The sequence below is a fragment of the Saccopteryx bilineata genome, chromosome 1 (assembly GCF_036850765.1).
Source record: "Saccopteryx bilineata isolate mSacBil1 chromosome 1, mSacBil1_pri_phased_curated, whole genome shotgun sequence".
Taxonomy (NCBI): Eukaryota; Metazoa; Chordata; class Mammalia; order Chiroptera; family Emballonuridae; genus Saccopteryx; species Saccopteryx bilineata.
In genome coordinates, this window is record NC_089490.1 from 126391511 (window position 1) to 126406204 (window position 14694).

Sequence of the window (14694 nt, forward strand, 5' to 3'; positions counted from 1 at the left end):
CAGAGTGGGACAAAACTAGGTTTAGAGTGGTGAGTGTGTGAAGCACAGAGTTTATTCTTATGTTATTATTTATTAATTATCCTATTATTTCCCATACAAACAACTGTAAACCTACTTTTGCCAACTCTGTATGCCACAGGCAGATTTTTCAAAACAGAATTTTTCAGGTGAATCAGAGCACAGAGGAAATTCATCTGAATCCATGAAACAGAAAAAAGATTTCCTTTTGATTGGTGAATAATAAATTTCTTGGAAGATAATTTTTAATTTAAACATATGGAACAAATCCATTCTTCACTGTGGTTCATTCAAGTGTTTGAGAGTAAGTGGAACACTAGCCTTTCTTCCGTCCTCATACATGGTGTACTAGATACATAACAGGGAAGCAGGAGGCAAGCACACTGGGTCAACATAATGATTTTAGATCTTCAACTTGTTTCCAGCAGTTATTTTATAGAAAGTAGTGCTTTCTAGTGCACGCCAACTCTGAGCTGAAGAAATAAATAAATCAGTCCTATGCATGATGCTAGCCAGCAGTCCTTAAAGTTTCAAAAACAGTATATAGGTTTTTTGTCTTTAAATATGTTTATTTAGAAAATTAAATTTAACATGGTGACATTGATCAGTAAGAGTACACAGTTTTCAGGCAAACATTTCTATAGCATTTGATTATGTTATATACTCATCACCCAAAGTCAAATCATTTTCTGTCACCTTATATTTGTCCCTCTTTACACCTTTTCCCCCACCCCCTCCTACTGTCCCCTCCCTTATGTCCCCTTTCCCCTGGTAACCACTTCACTTTTACCTAAAACATCATATCGTTATACTGACTTCTTTCCTGGTTTATGGTCATAAAACTTATACTGCATGTAGGAAGAAAAACAGATAGCCAGCAAAAAAATAAAACGCAAAAAAAAAAAAAAAAACCCCAAGAAAACAACCCACCACACCAAAAATCTGTACAAGAACTCTGAAAATCCATTTAATGAATTAAATATATGAAGATAAACTTAACAACAATAACATTAAATCTGAAACGATAAGACTTTACTTAAAACAACCCCTTGCCTTTTTGCTGGGTTGGTAGTTGCGCGCCTCATTTTACTTATATGCTATTCTAAAGGTACACGAAATATTTGGCACTGTAAATAAAAGAAAATAATTCCAAGACCAAGAAATACATCCCCATTTTTTTCCTCCAACAATGTAGAAGAATCTTGAAATGCAAAAGGAAAGATGATTTGGCTGAAAGCACCAGCAGCCTCCTCTATGAAACCTGGGTCAGGAGGGAGGGTCGCTGGTTCCTTTTCAGAGAGAAAATAAAGAATTGCACCACCTATGTAGTTTTTCAGAGAAAAAGACTAAAAATAATAACAATTCATGCTTTGCCTAGGAAATTCTAAAAATAATATAATTTGTCCTAAAAGTCGGGCTTTGCTTTAAAAAAAAAATCAAAGGAAGAAGCATAAGAAGCAGCATTGTGCATTTTTTTCAGTGGCGATTGTGCGCATGGCAATGGACTCACCAGGAAGCTGTAGAAGAATTCATGGACAAAGAGGCCCAGCATGCAAACCAGGACGTAGGCTACATGGTAGAGAAAGGCCATGTCCAGGATGACAGCTCGGTACCCTCGGGTGAACGTGCCACGATTTCCGACAAAACTCACCAGAAATACTATTTTATTACAAAGCTAAAGGGAGGAAAAGATTAGATTTTAATGTCTTATTTATCTCCAAACTCAAATAATAGGTCATTGACAAAATCTATTATTCATAAGTCTGTGGTTTTCTTTCATGAGTTTTCATTTTATAATATTTCAGCATTGCTTACACATCTGCATGTAAACATATTACATACAGGCAGAACTTATATCTCATAGTTCCAGGAAAAGGAGTAATGGCCTCAGTTATGCAACTGACATGGATCTGAATGAAAATCTTGGGGCTCCCACTGCCGCTGCTATGACCTGAGTCATACCATGAGAGGCCTTGACTGTTTCCTCTGAAAAAGTAGAATAAAGAAGTTCCAACTCATAGAACTATTCAGTCGACTACACAATTTATAAATCTATAAATACTACTCAAGTTTCCCATACTGAACGTATCCTAGGTAACATTTTTATTATACTAGAAATGTAACAGAAAAATGTCTTCAAAAAATTATCCAGAGATCTCTCCTTGATTATTTGTTTTTACCCTGGACTTTCTCTATTGAGTATTATTTTAAAGAAATAAGCCATTAACGTTACTTTTGCATTTAACTTACTTTAAATACATAAAAATTATAAAAAATACCTATATACGTAGGTTAAAATAAACTTAATGCATGCAGAGATTTTCTAAGTTATTTGTATGGTAAATTCAATAAATATTTTGGAGAGTATATTAAGATTGGTATCATACAGAGTACTTACATTAAAACCATGTTTAACACTGCCTTTTGTGGCATAACTTCAGAGTACAAAAATGTATACTGAGAGTCTTTTGGCAATAACAGTGATCTGTGCATGATTTCCAAAGAACGGAATTATCATAAACTTAGAGCCTTCTATTTGGTTCGAGAATCACTGCATTATTTATAAACTAAAGAGCCAGTTTTGCCTCTGTGTTATCAAGTAAAGAATTAAATTAAAGATTTTAATATTTGTTCATTATTCCAAAGTGTTCTGAGTTCTTGAATTTATCTAATGGCACCATATTTGTCTTTGTATGTCCAAACCTAACTTTGGGTAAAAAGGTTGCTCTTTACAACATTGTTGATTTCTTCAATATATATGAAAGAAATTGCCTATAGAATAATTTTAAATAACATAGAAGGAGCAAAATACTTTGAGGAAAAAGTGAAATATGTGAACTGGAAAATTCCTTTCCTTCAACTTTCTGAAGTCCCAGTCAATCTGGATGAAATGAGAAATGGGCTATACCTGCATGTTGTGAAGTCAATCTAATCAAATCGACAGCATAGCAACTCAACAGTTCAAACCTTACCTAAATTCTCCCTACTAATTAACTATCCTCGCAATAATCGTTATCATCAATCCTTTCATTATCTTGTTAACAATTTGAAAATGCCAAACAGAAAGTCTTATTTCACAATGTAGGGTGTCATTATCACATCTTTACAGGTCATTACGAATATAGCTACAGTGGGATAGATAACGTTATATTTACTAGACAAGAGCAAGTTTAATATTATAAAAAGTCATTATTTTAAAAATCAGACACTATATACAAGGAGCTGATATAAATGTAGTATTGCACAGTAAACATAAAAATGGTGAAAAGTAGAATGTTTAGATAGAGTAACAGTATTCAGTATTTTATTCTTTCAATTATTTTCTGCGACTATTATTTATATTTAAAGTACCTTGATTAACCCACAATAGTTCATCAATATAAAATAGAAATAAGAAGTTCTATAAACATAGAGTAAAAAACTGGAATTGTGACTTTTCAGAAGGATGAACGATATGCCTAAGACAAATTATTTATATTTTGTTGTCCAATCTCTACTTTTCTAAACTGAATCATAAAAAAATTATGTAGGAAACACTATTTACTTATTAACACTTTACACTGAGGAATAACAATACATTGAATTGGAAATCTCAAAAGAGCAATACATTTCAGTTCTCAGTTCTCAAATACTGCAAAAGCAAGAACACATTTCTGCCTAAAAGGGCCTTTGCTATTTTTGCATAAAAAGTAAATATGTCTCATATGGTTTCAGATTTTTTTTTTAAATCTTGACCTAGGGCCAGATGCTGATGGATATGCCCCTGTTCTCTTGACTAGGCCTTGAAGTGAAGTGGGGTTGACACCAGCACGGGCATTTACCCGTTTCTGCCGAGATCAGAAACACGGGAATTATTGTGCTTTTGTTTTGAAGTGTTCATACCAAGGAGAAACCAATGCAAGATTAAATGATTGGGTAGGGAAGAAGTTGAATTCTGGTTTTCCCCACACTGTGGCCTTAAATTTTACATATTTTTTCATATAGCATTTTCTATGAAAGCTGGGAATACTTATGCAGAGAATGAAGAAGTAACAAAACCATTTTCTCTTTTCATGTCATGCTCTAACGCTGTCTGATCAGTCAGAACCCTTGTGTAGGCAATCACTGTTTTTATGACAAAGGCAACAATGGGTGGAGGATGTGGGAACTGGGCAAGGTAAGCAGGAAGTTTTTGCAGGACCCTAACTCTGCTGTATAGTGAGAAGAGCCTGGACTGGAAGTGAGGACGCCTGTCTCCAGTCTTGGCTCTGTCACCAATTACTTTGCTGAATCCTCCTGGTCTCTGTAGGGTGCTGTGTATTTATTTCCAATGTGAGATGCCTGGAAGGAAATAATCCCTTAGATGCCTCACAGCTCTGGAATTCTACGTGATATCCTTTCATTTCTACTATTTTATGTGATCGCAGAAATTTACAGCTGCCTTTATATTACCCTTTGTGTCTTATTTGTTTCTATGTCCCTGATCAGAAATTCTATCCCCATCTTACATCATTCCTATGGGAAAATATGACCTATATTCTAGGAATAAATTATTGCAAAAAAAGATCGTCTACTATTTATTGAGAAGTAAAACTAAATTTATTGTCTCAAACTACATTTTAACTATAGTACTATAGTACCATATTTCCATCAAACTTCTTATGAAAAATGAGATGATTTCATTAAAATAATCTCCATTTCAGTGACATTGCATCTTAGGCAAGGTAATTTCTACGGTCAAGGTCTAAGGCAAAATTTGCACGTATTCAAAATCACCCTGGAAATCTTTTGTTTCCAGCAAAACAGTACAGCCAACAAGGGTGGTGTGAACTGTACAGTCTCTCACTAAATCTGATACATGCCAGCTTTCCCCAGCACTGGAGCAGTTTTCTGTTCCTGCAACTAATATCAGAAGTAGTTAGGAACATTCAGTGATCATATTACATGAGAAATAATGTGTGTATGTGCACATCAGATGGGGGGCATGAAAGTTTGGATTCAGAATATATAATTAAATTGTGTGTGTTAAATGAACATATGATGGTTCTCAACCTCATAGATTAGTGGTATCATGCCCCCCCCCCCCCAGGAAATTACCTTCAGTTAAATAATTAAGGGCATGACACTATTAAATCTGAACACTGGGGCTTAATATTAATAGACAGGTATCTGCTAAATTTCATTTGCTTTACCTCTCTGCAAAATGGGAGACCAAGACCAAGAATAAGAAAACATTTCCACAGTACAAATAATTGTGAGAAAAGAAACTGACTTATAAATGCCATTACATAAATTACCTATTTCCAGATATTTCTGTAAATGAAAAAGCACTGTACGTAACAAGTATTTAGAAGACAGTAAAAGATCTTTCACAAATATTTACTGAATTATTATTCATTACTAAAAATATCTAAAAATAGAAACAAAACAAATTAATGGAATGTTAAACAAATTCTGTAACATCCATATGACTGGAAATATTATCTTATTAAAGTGAGATTGACAAATAATTTGTGTGACATAAAAAAATTAAGTGAGCCCAAATTTTAAAAATGTGTGTTTACATTTGCCAAAATAATATATTAATTCCCATTACCAATAACTAAAAATGCAATGTAGAGGTTGCAAAGAAAACTATACTGGGTTATAAGATATACTTCATAACAGAGTAAAATTGGAATCTTTTGAAACATCTCAAATACTGTCGCAAAGCAGAGAAACTAGTGGCAATTTAAAAAAACTCCAACTTTTAGAAACAAGTAGAGAAATACAATAACAAATAGAAACCAATAATAACTCTTTCCTCCCACTTGACTCTTTTTCCAAAAAAGGGACTTTCTGCATTTGTTCAACACTGTGAAAGACATCAAGTCCAGAAACAACTCTCTGTGAACCAAAATACAAACATTTTTATAATCACCACAGCAATATTTTACAATTAAATTGTACTTCACGTATTAGGGGCTTAGTAAATAGATACTATACTAGACTTTATTTTTATGGTATCATTATTGCTGTTATTGTTCTTTTCATCTTCACAGTAATCTTCTCAACTGATCTCAACAACCTGGTGAGGACTGGATAGGCTTTCTGTTTTTAATTTTTTTATATATATTTTTTTATTTATTCATTTTAGAGAGGAAAGAGAGAGAGAGAGAGAAGGGGGGAGGAGCAGGAAGCATCAACTCCCATATGTGCCTTGACCAGGCAAGCCCAGGGCTTTGAACCGGTGACCTCAGCATTTCCAGGTCGACGCTTTATTCACTGCGCCACCACAGGTCAGGCCTGTTTTTAATTTTTTAACTGAATTTATTGGGGTGACATTGGTTTTAATGTCTTCATTTCACTGAGAGGAGAATGCACCTCAGAGGCTTGGTGGCTTGCCTGGCGTCTAGAACTCTGATGCTCATCAAGGCTCACCTGTCATGTAGATCCTTCCTTTTGTTTTTCCTGTTTCTAATACCAATAATTTTAGCATCTCAAGTTTCCACCTGTTACACAATGCACACTTTCAAGTGCAAATTAAGTTACTAAATATATAAAACCTAAGACACACAACATGATTGATTTATGTTTTCATTTATTATTTCCCCTGCTTCCTGGGAAATGCTAAACTATAAATTGTTTTGTAATGAGCTTATGTTAAATACTAAGGTAAATAATTATTTGCTAGAATTATTAATCTATATGATATCAAGACTATAAATAAAAACTTTTATAAATATCTACAATATAAAATTACATGTAGTTCATTTAATCTGTCCCAAATCTAAGTTGATTATTTCCTTTGGATAAAAAGCTCTGGACTGGCAGATCATAATGTATCATTTGGAGGCTGTGTAAATGGGTGTTTTATGTTAGGAAGGCTATTAGAGTGCCTACCTATTCATATAATTAATAATAAAGCTACCTCTCCATGTATATTACTTCTTACCAAGAGAACCAAGTATAAAATTTGTTCCTAATACGAATAGTCATTTCTAACGGTGGAACTAGACTCATCAAACCAGGGAGAAGTTATGTTTTTATCCTGTCCCCTGAAGGGAAAAAGAAAAATACTCTAAATATTTTTGGTTCCCCCAGTAGACATTCAGTAACCATTTCTCATCTCTTTACATCCTGGGCTTGAAGCTTCTGGATGGCAAGAAGCTCACATTCTCCCTCTCGGTATTTTCAGTGCCTGTTATGTAACAGAGGCCCAATAAACGTCTGTTTGTTTTGGCCCAACTCTAGTTATCATCTCACTTTATAAAACTTGGATTTTCTCACTTGGATTACCGCCTCACTGAGGACCAGTTACTGGTCTATAAATATTATTTGGTTCTTCTAATAATTTGGCTCAATATTCACGGCATTTTTAAAGAAAAAATAATAAGCTGAACACTCTAATAGGTTTATAAAAATTCAGATTAATCTCTGAAGATTCCTCAATTAGCCTTATTGGCAATATTGCAAAAGTAGCTTATTTACAAAGTACTGAAAGTATAAGTTCAGTTCATGTGAACAATTTTTGACTGTTTAAGTGCCAGGTATTACAGTGAAAAATAAAATGGGAGTTGGGAGGGAGCAAGGAGGGCAGGATTGTATCTATGAATGTGGCAACCTCTTCCTTCAAGCAACTTATAGAATAATATATTTGATGTTTTATAGAATTCTATGCTGATAGATCTTTGTATGTGTAGTACACTTTCTTTTATCAACAATGATTGAGAAATAATTGGTAACTTGGTTGACTGAATGTTCTAGCTAGCTAGGGGCTAATATACATCCTATCTAATTTTTGAAGAAGTATAATATAATAAGGGTTAGAAGCATAGAATTGGCCATACTAACCCAGCTTTATAATTCTCAAAAGTTTGGCTATTTAATGTATTCATTTTCAATAAATATTTGCCATATATTTTATGTGCAAGGCACTGTAAATGTATAATACAAAAATAATCTTTCCCTCATTCATCCATATACTCATTAGCTAATTTATTTAAGATATATTTGTTAGTATCAATGATGCTCCACCCATTGAATGATCAATCATTATCCTTGTAGTAGTGGAGATAAGGCTAACATACAGATGATCAGAATGTAAGACATTATGCTAGAAACCCAGTAAGAGTAAAGAGATATAAAAAGTGCTTCAGGTATTCCTCAGACATATTAGCAATATCTATTTGTTTACCTGCCATGTGTTCTTTCATCAGCCTGATGATTTGTCTTTTCTCAATACTCCTCTGTAGCTCCCACACAGAAAGCTGTCTAGTGTCTTTAAAATTTTCTCTTGGGTACAATTGCTATTATTTGAAACAGTAGTTCAGTTTACTTATTCTAAACTTACCTAACTTAAGTTTTGAAATGTGCTCTCTTTGTTCTAGTACTTTAAAATTTAGTAAAAAAAAATATTAATCGCATTTAAGCCTTTCACAAGTTTATAGGTTTTGTTCACATAAAAAGAGTCCAATTTTACAGTTTCTCATATAGCAACCCTTTTTCCTTGGTCATTTTATAAGAGATATGCAGTCCCAAATTTCTACTGAATAGAATTTAATCTTTCTTAGATGATTTAGAAGTCTCTTTACAATGTTAACAGTGGCTCAAAGTCATTCTTGTCAATAGCTTCAGGTATAGGAGGCAGAAGGAATGAAATTGGATTGGATTAAATTGATTGAGGAATTGGGTCAGGCCCCAAATGCTCCATAAAATATCAAATTTTACTTGTCATTTTCATCTTTCTCTTGAAATAAAAATGTACAAATTAAACTCCGGTTAAATTCGGATTCACAATAAATTAGAATTCACCGCGTACACATGAATTAATGCACATAGTTGTCTGTATTTAGTACACTTTTAATTAATCTATGGCAGTGCAAAGCAAAATACTTACATTGGCTGCACCAAGAAGTATTAATGTAGGCCCCAGACCTATTGTGTATATCGATCTGAGCATTACTGACACAAGAAATGGCCGAATTCCCACAGGCTTGGAGAAGAAAAACAGCATAGATGTGCAAATCGCAACTGCTATCCACAGAAGAACTGAGAACAGTGGGGAAAGTGTACCTGTAAAATGTGGACAAAGTTTATTTTTACTAAGAACATATCTAGAACATGTTAAAAGATTTCATGCTCTATTTTATATAACACATATAGCAAGTCAAGCCACAGGACACTAAACTTCAAAACACCTTACTCTATCTACACACTGAATATTTAGAGGAAAGGCCTTTGAACACATTACTCATTATATTTCTTTCCAGAAAGTCAGTGATTAATTCTGGCTGCTTACATATTCCCTAGTTATGCTCCTTCCATTAAGTCTGAGAGTTCATCTTTGTCTCCTACAGGAATTATGGATGCTAAATACTTTTCATGGAGGTATCCCACTCGGGAACCTTAATTCAAAAGTTATGATTAATGACCATTAAATGTACAGCTAAATCATGTGAAATCTCATATTTTTCCACTGAACTCATACTTTGTCTTGGTCTATTATTATCAAGATTCTATATTATAGATTTCTCTAAAGAATTCACAATGTAGAATATCCAGTCTTTAATAGACACAGGTTTGAGAGTTAAAACACGTGTGTGCGTGTGTGTGTATGAATATGAATGTACATGAATACACGTAAGTGTGTGTGCTTAAAGGCTGACTCAACTTCTTTAAAGAATTGTTGAGTTATTTAAATAATTAGAAATAAAACTTCCAAATGTTCTAAAAATAAACTCTTATTACAAAGTTTCTTTCAAAATTGCCCCCCTAAAGAAGGTTTAAAAATATATTTCCTTTAGCCCTGGCCGGTTGGCTCAGCAGTAGAGTGTAGGCAAGGCGTGTGGAAGTCCTGGTTTCAATTCCCAGCCAGGGAACACAGGAGAAGTGCCCATCTGCTTCTCCACCCTTCCCCCTCTCCTTCCTCTCTGTCTCTCTCTTCCCCTCCCGCAGCCAAGGCTCCATTGGAGCAAAGATGGCCCGGGCGCTGGGGATGGCTCCTTGGCCTCTGCCCCAGGCGCTAGAATGGCTCTGACTGCAGTGGAGCAACACCCTAAAGGGGCCAAGCATCGCCCCCTGGTGGACATGCCGGGTGGATCCCAGTTGGGCTATGCAGGAGTCTGTCTCTCTGCCTTCCCCGCTTCTCACTTCCGAAAAATTCCAAAACTATATATATATACATATTTCCTTTAAAAAGAAGTATGATTCATTGATATTTACACTGAAAGTAGATTCAGGAATTTCCCCTCTGAACATCATGTGGTGCTGGATTTACAGAAGTCAATTAAGGGGCAACATTCTTGGGCTGATTAGACCCAGCACTGAAACCTCAAACATGTGTGGAAAGGATAATCAAGTCCAAGGGAAATAACAAAATGAAGATTTTTTACTAGTTATTTCTTTTGGCCACACCTCTTTTCATTTTTTCTATAATTAACTTCTGGGTACAAAACACCACAAGGTCTGTGGTGTGCAGGGATCTTGTATTATCATCAAACACATCCAATTATCTGGATCCTTATAATGAATTCTGTGTAAGCCTTTAAATTCATAATGAGTACTAAAAGATCAAAAGTAGATAGGAAAACCCTGTTAGACATTAAAAACAAAACAAAACATCAGATAGCAAACAGCATTGGTTTAGACGTGTTTATTTTTGCAATGTTTGTTCTTATGTCAGCTATTAAAGCAAGCCATGATGAAGGAAGGTTGGGGTGGAGAGATCTGATCTGCTCCTTCACCAAATTTATGATCGGATGAGATTATCTGGGAAATGGAGAGAGAAAAGGGGTAAACTGCTCTGGAAATTACCTTCAATTCCTATCCTCTGGCAACACTTACCAACTGGGTCACATTTATTATGATATTGGCTTGGAATCTCTCTGTGTCTACACAACATAGCCTGACTACCAAATGCCCTGACTTCACAGATCTCAAAGAGCCATGGAGAGAATAATGCCTTCAACTTCCTCTCATGCTTATCAGGACACCATCAAAAACAGAGCTCTGTAAGGATGAGGACCATTTTGGGGTCTATCATTGTGCCTGACCATGCACTAACAAATATCTGTTGACTGAATGAATAAACCAAAAATATCTGTGAGCTCATTTTAAGTAACTATTAATAAATCTCCAGTTATAAATTTCCCAAATTGTAAAACTTCACTCTTCAATTTACCGAAACTGCCCACATCTTTACACATTTAACAACTTTTAGCCAGTCACTGGACTTGAATATAATTTATAAGAAATGACTTGGTATGATACTGTTATTGTTAAAGTCTCACTTTGACACTGATAGTTATATGGTGCATTGCCATTAATTCCTGGTCAGTTAACCACATTTTGACTACGCTTCTCAGACAGTATCTGACTTGCTAAGATGTCCTTTGGATTAAACAAGAAATTGTAACCATGCAGTTAACACTGGGCATTTGAACCCTTTGGAGAAAGAACTCACATAACATCTAGCATGGTAACTTGAACATATTTGAATGCTAAATATGTAATTATGAATGAATAAATAAACTTAGAAGTTATGTAAAATTACCATTAATTTACATTATCCATTGACAATAATTATATTTTGTAAGAATAACCATGTTGGTTTCTAGCTAAAGATTTAACGCTAAAAAAAATTTAAAAAATCAAAATCCTCTGACAAACCCTAAAGAATATAGTACAGATTGTGAAAAACAATTTATACTCAATATTGGGTAGAAAGAGGAACTGTTTTCTCTACTTAATAATTTATATTTGTATCAATTTTCTATAATGAGCATGTGTTGCTTTTATAATGAAAAAAAATTAGAATTCATTCAATACATTTTTAAATCTTAAAAACTATAGTTTTTCCTCTAAAAAGAAAATTCAAATAGCAAAGTTAGAGACCTCATTCAATTCACATAATGGAAATGTCTGTCTACCTCACACTGACTTGTTCATAGCTTGCTGCATAGAACATGCTGCCTCTTATTTCCCCATCTCTCTGATCCTCTGCCTCCCACACAGGCTCATAAGACTTCTGTTTCCTCCATCTCGGTGCAACTAAAGTAGACATCCATCCATAAACCCATAGGTGGTCTTACTACTGTGCTTTCTTCCTTTCTTCATTCCTTAACTAGACCACGAGCTTCTGGAAGAAGACAAGGGCAGCTTTAACAACCTTTGTATCTCTAGGACCTACCACAGTGCGTGGACATAGCCACATTCCATCAAATGGCCGTTGAGTTGAATGCATCAAAATCACCTTGACAACCTTACTTTCTTTAACACAAAGCACTTGAGGGAAAAAGAACCTTACCCAACATTTGAACATGATATATATTTTTTTCAGTCTTATGCTATCTGAATACAAGAAATTTCCCTGACAGCAATTTAGTCCACTCACTAGTCGGCCTTTGTCAAACTGGGCTGGGCATGGTTGGCATGACAACGCTCAACTTCTGAATGACAGCTAGGAGATCCACTAGCATCACCAGCTGCTGCTCCAGCCACACCAGCTTAGCTCATAGCTCAACCTCAGCACAGATTTCTTTTTCAGAGGAACATATGTTAACAAATAAACCAACTGACCAAATTAGGCAGAAAAAAAAAGAATTAAACCAATACCTACCACCATACAAATGAGGCCTGGATTCCTGAACAAATGAGAACAGAGCCCCTGGAAGCCTGGCAGTGAAAGTAGACGATGTGCACATGGGCGGGAGGGTGGGTGCCCTACAAGATGATCCTCTGAGAATCACCTTCCCTCAAGAGTCTCCCTATAATTACTGAAGGGAGATACTATGCTCTCAGTTAATATAAGAACACAAGCGTGAACCAGATAGCTGGCACAAGCAATTCCCAGCAGCTCAGGTGTAATCAGGCTGGGAAACATGCTTGCAGAGCATGCACAGCCCAACCCTCTGCCAGCTCCGCGGTCCTCATGGCCCTCAGTGACTCTGGAGCAGCTTGTGTGAGGGTCTGGGGTTGGTTCTGGTCCAGGATTCCCGAGGTGATTTCATGATCAACTTCTATATCTAGAGCCCAGGGTCCTCAGGGTCAGATGAACTACTCATGTTTATTTTTTTAAACTTTCATTTCAGACTTACGAAACAATTGCAAATATAATACAAAATTCTTATATTACTCTTCACCTAGATTCCCCAAATGTCAACAACTTACATAATCATATTACAATACTCAGTATCAGAAAATTAATGCAATACCAATTTTATCTCATCTTTAGACCTTATTCAAAGTTAATCAATTGCTCAATTGATGTTCTTTTTCTGGACAGGATCACACATTGCATTTAGTTGTCATCTTTTTAGCTTCTTTTAATTTGGTATGTGTGTGTTACATGTTGTCGAGCCAACTCCAACTCCTGGAAACACGAATAAGTATGTACACATGGACTCAGCTCCTGCAGACTCATGCCTATGGCTTCTTTTATGTAATTAACCTATCATCTTCTTTCCTGCTGTATTCTATTTTTCCTAGCAATGTTGTATTTTCCAAAGAACCATGCCTTTGCATGATGTGTCCAAAGTTCACACCTTAAGGTGTGAACTTTCTCCACCTTAAGGTTACTAGTCTTTCTTCAGTAATTAATAAATTTGTTGTGGAGAAATACTTTAAGACAGCGGTTCTCAACCTGTGGGTCGCAACCCCGGCGAGGGTCGAACGACCAAAACACAGGGGTCGCCTAAAGCCATCGGATGAGAACTGCTGCTTTAAGACTATGTCAATATCCTACTTATTATATTTTTCATCTAACACATTAATTTTAGAATCCATCAATGATTCTGTGCTGTTTGACAAATGGTGATATTCTAATTCCCTTATTCCTTCTACATTTATAAATTGGAATACCATTAAAAGGAATAGTTTTTTCTTCTATCAATATGGACAACTGGATTTTTATTTTATTCTATGAGTTACTATGTATTAATGTCAACATTTATTCTTTTTCTCAAAATTTCCCAATTTGGCTACTGAGAGACTTTTCAGTTTGGATGCCTGGTTCTTTGACATGTCCCCATTATCTTATGTAATTTTTTTAGGACTTAATTCATCTTTAAGTTGTCTGTCTCACATTGCTCCTGACACGTAATCATCGAGGCCGTGTCTTACAAAATGTGGCCGTAGAAAACACGCATATGCAGCACTGAATTTTCCCCGCTAGCTAGTTCTGGGGGCCAAGTGTATTTACCAATCCTAAATGTGTTTCCTCAGTCTTCCTAGCTATGCATGGTATACAACTGAAGGTTAGAAACTCAGCTAATCTGTACTGAAATTTTAACCTTATTCATTGAGTTATGATTCAATAACTCATCTAGAATTCTAGTCAGATTACCCTAACCATAACTTTGGGATTCTATACCGCCAAAATAGCAGCTCAGCCCTTCCCTTCCTGCTCAGCACCATCCTCACACCCAGATACCAAAGGTTGAACCTCCACCTTGATGACTACTGTTAACCTCTGTTCAGTCCTTTTTGAAGAGTAAAGTCTGCATCTGCACCTGATGACAAATCACCACGGTATCTAGTCTTGTTTTAATTAGTCGTTGCTTTCTGAGGCTGGAGCCTTACTTTAAACCCTACTATATGTGTGGTTTTAAGTTCCTATTTAAGGACCAGTTGTATCAGCAAAACCTTGGGAGCATACTAAAAATACTTATTTTGGACTCCACTCACAAATTATTGGGAAATTGTTCCTAAGCTTCAGAT

At 35.5% G+C, this 14694-nt stretch overlaps 1 protein-coding gene across 5 annotated transcripts in view; it reads right to left on the reverse strand.

Moving 5' to 3' along the window:
* The window catches only part of ITPR2 (inositol 1,4,5-trisphosphate receptor type 2), a 525086-nt gene that overhangs the window by 77411 nt on the left and 432981 nt on the right, over positions 1–14694 (reverse strand). For all 5 annotated transcript variants that reach the window (XM_066264976.1, XM_066264974.1, XM_066264967.1 and 2 more), the window contains 2 exons: positions 8876–9051; positions 1529–1693 (listed from right to left, as the gene is read on the reverse strand). In XM_066264976.1, the coding sequence (XP_066121073.1) occupies positions 1529–1693; positions 8876–9051 (341 nt within the window). The remainder of the gene's footprint in view (positions 1–1528; positions 1694–8875; positions 9052–14694) is intronic.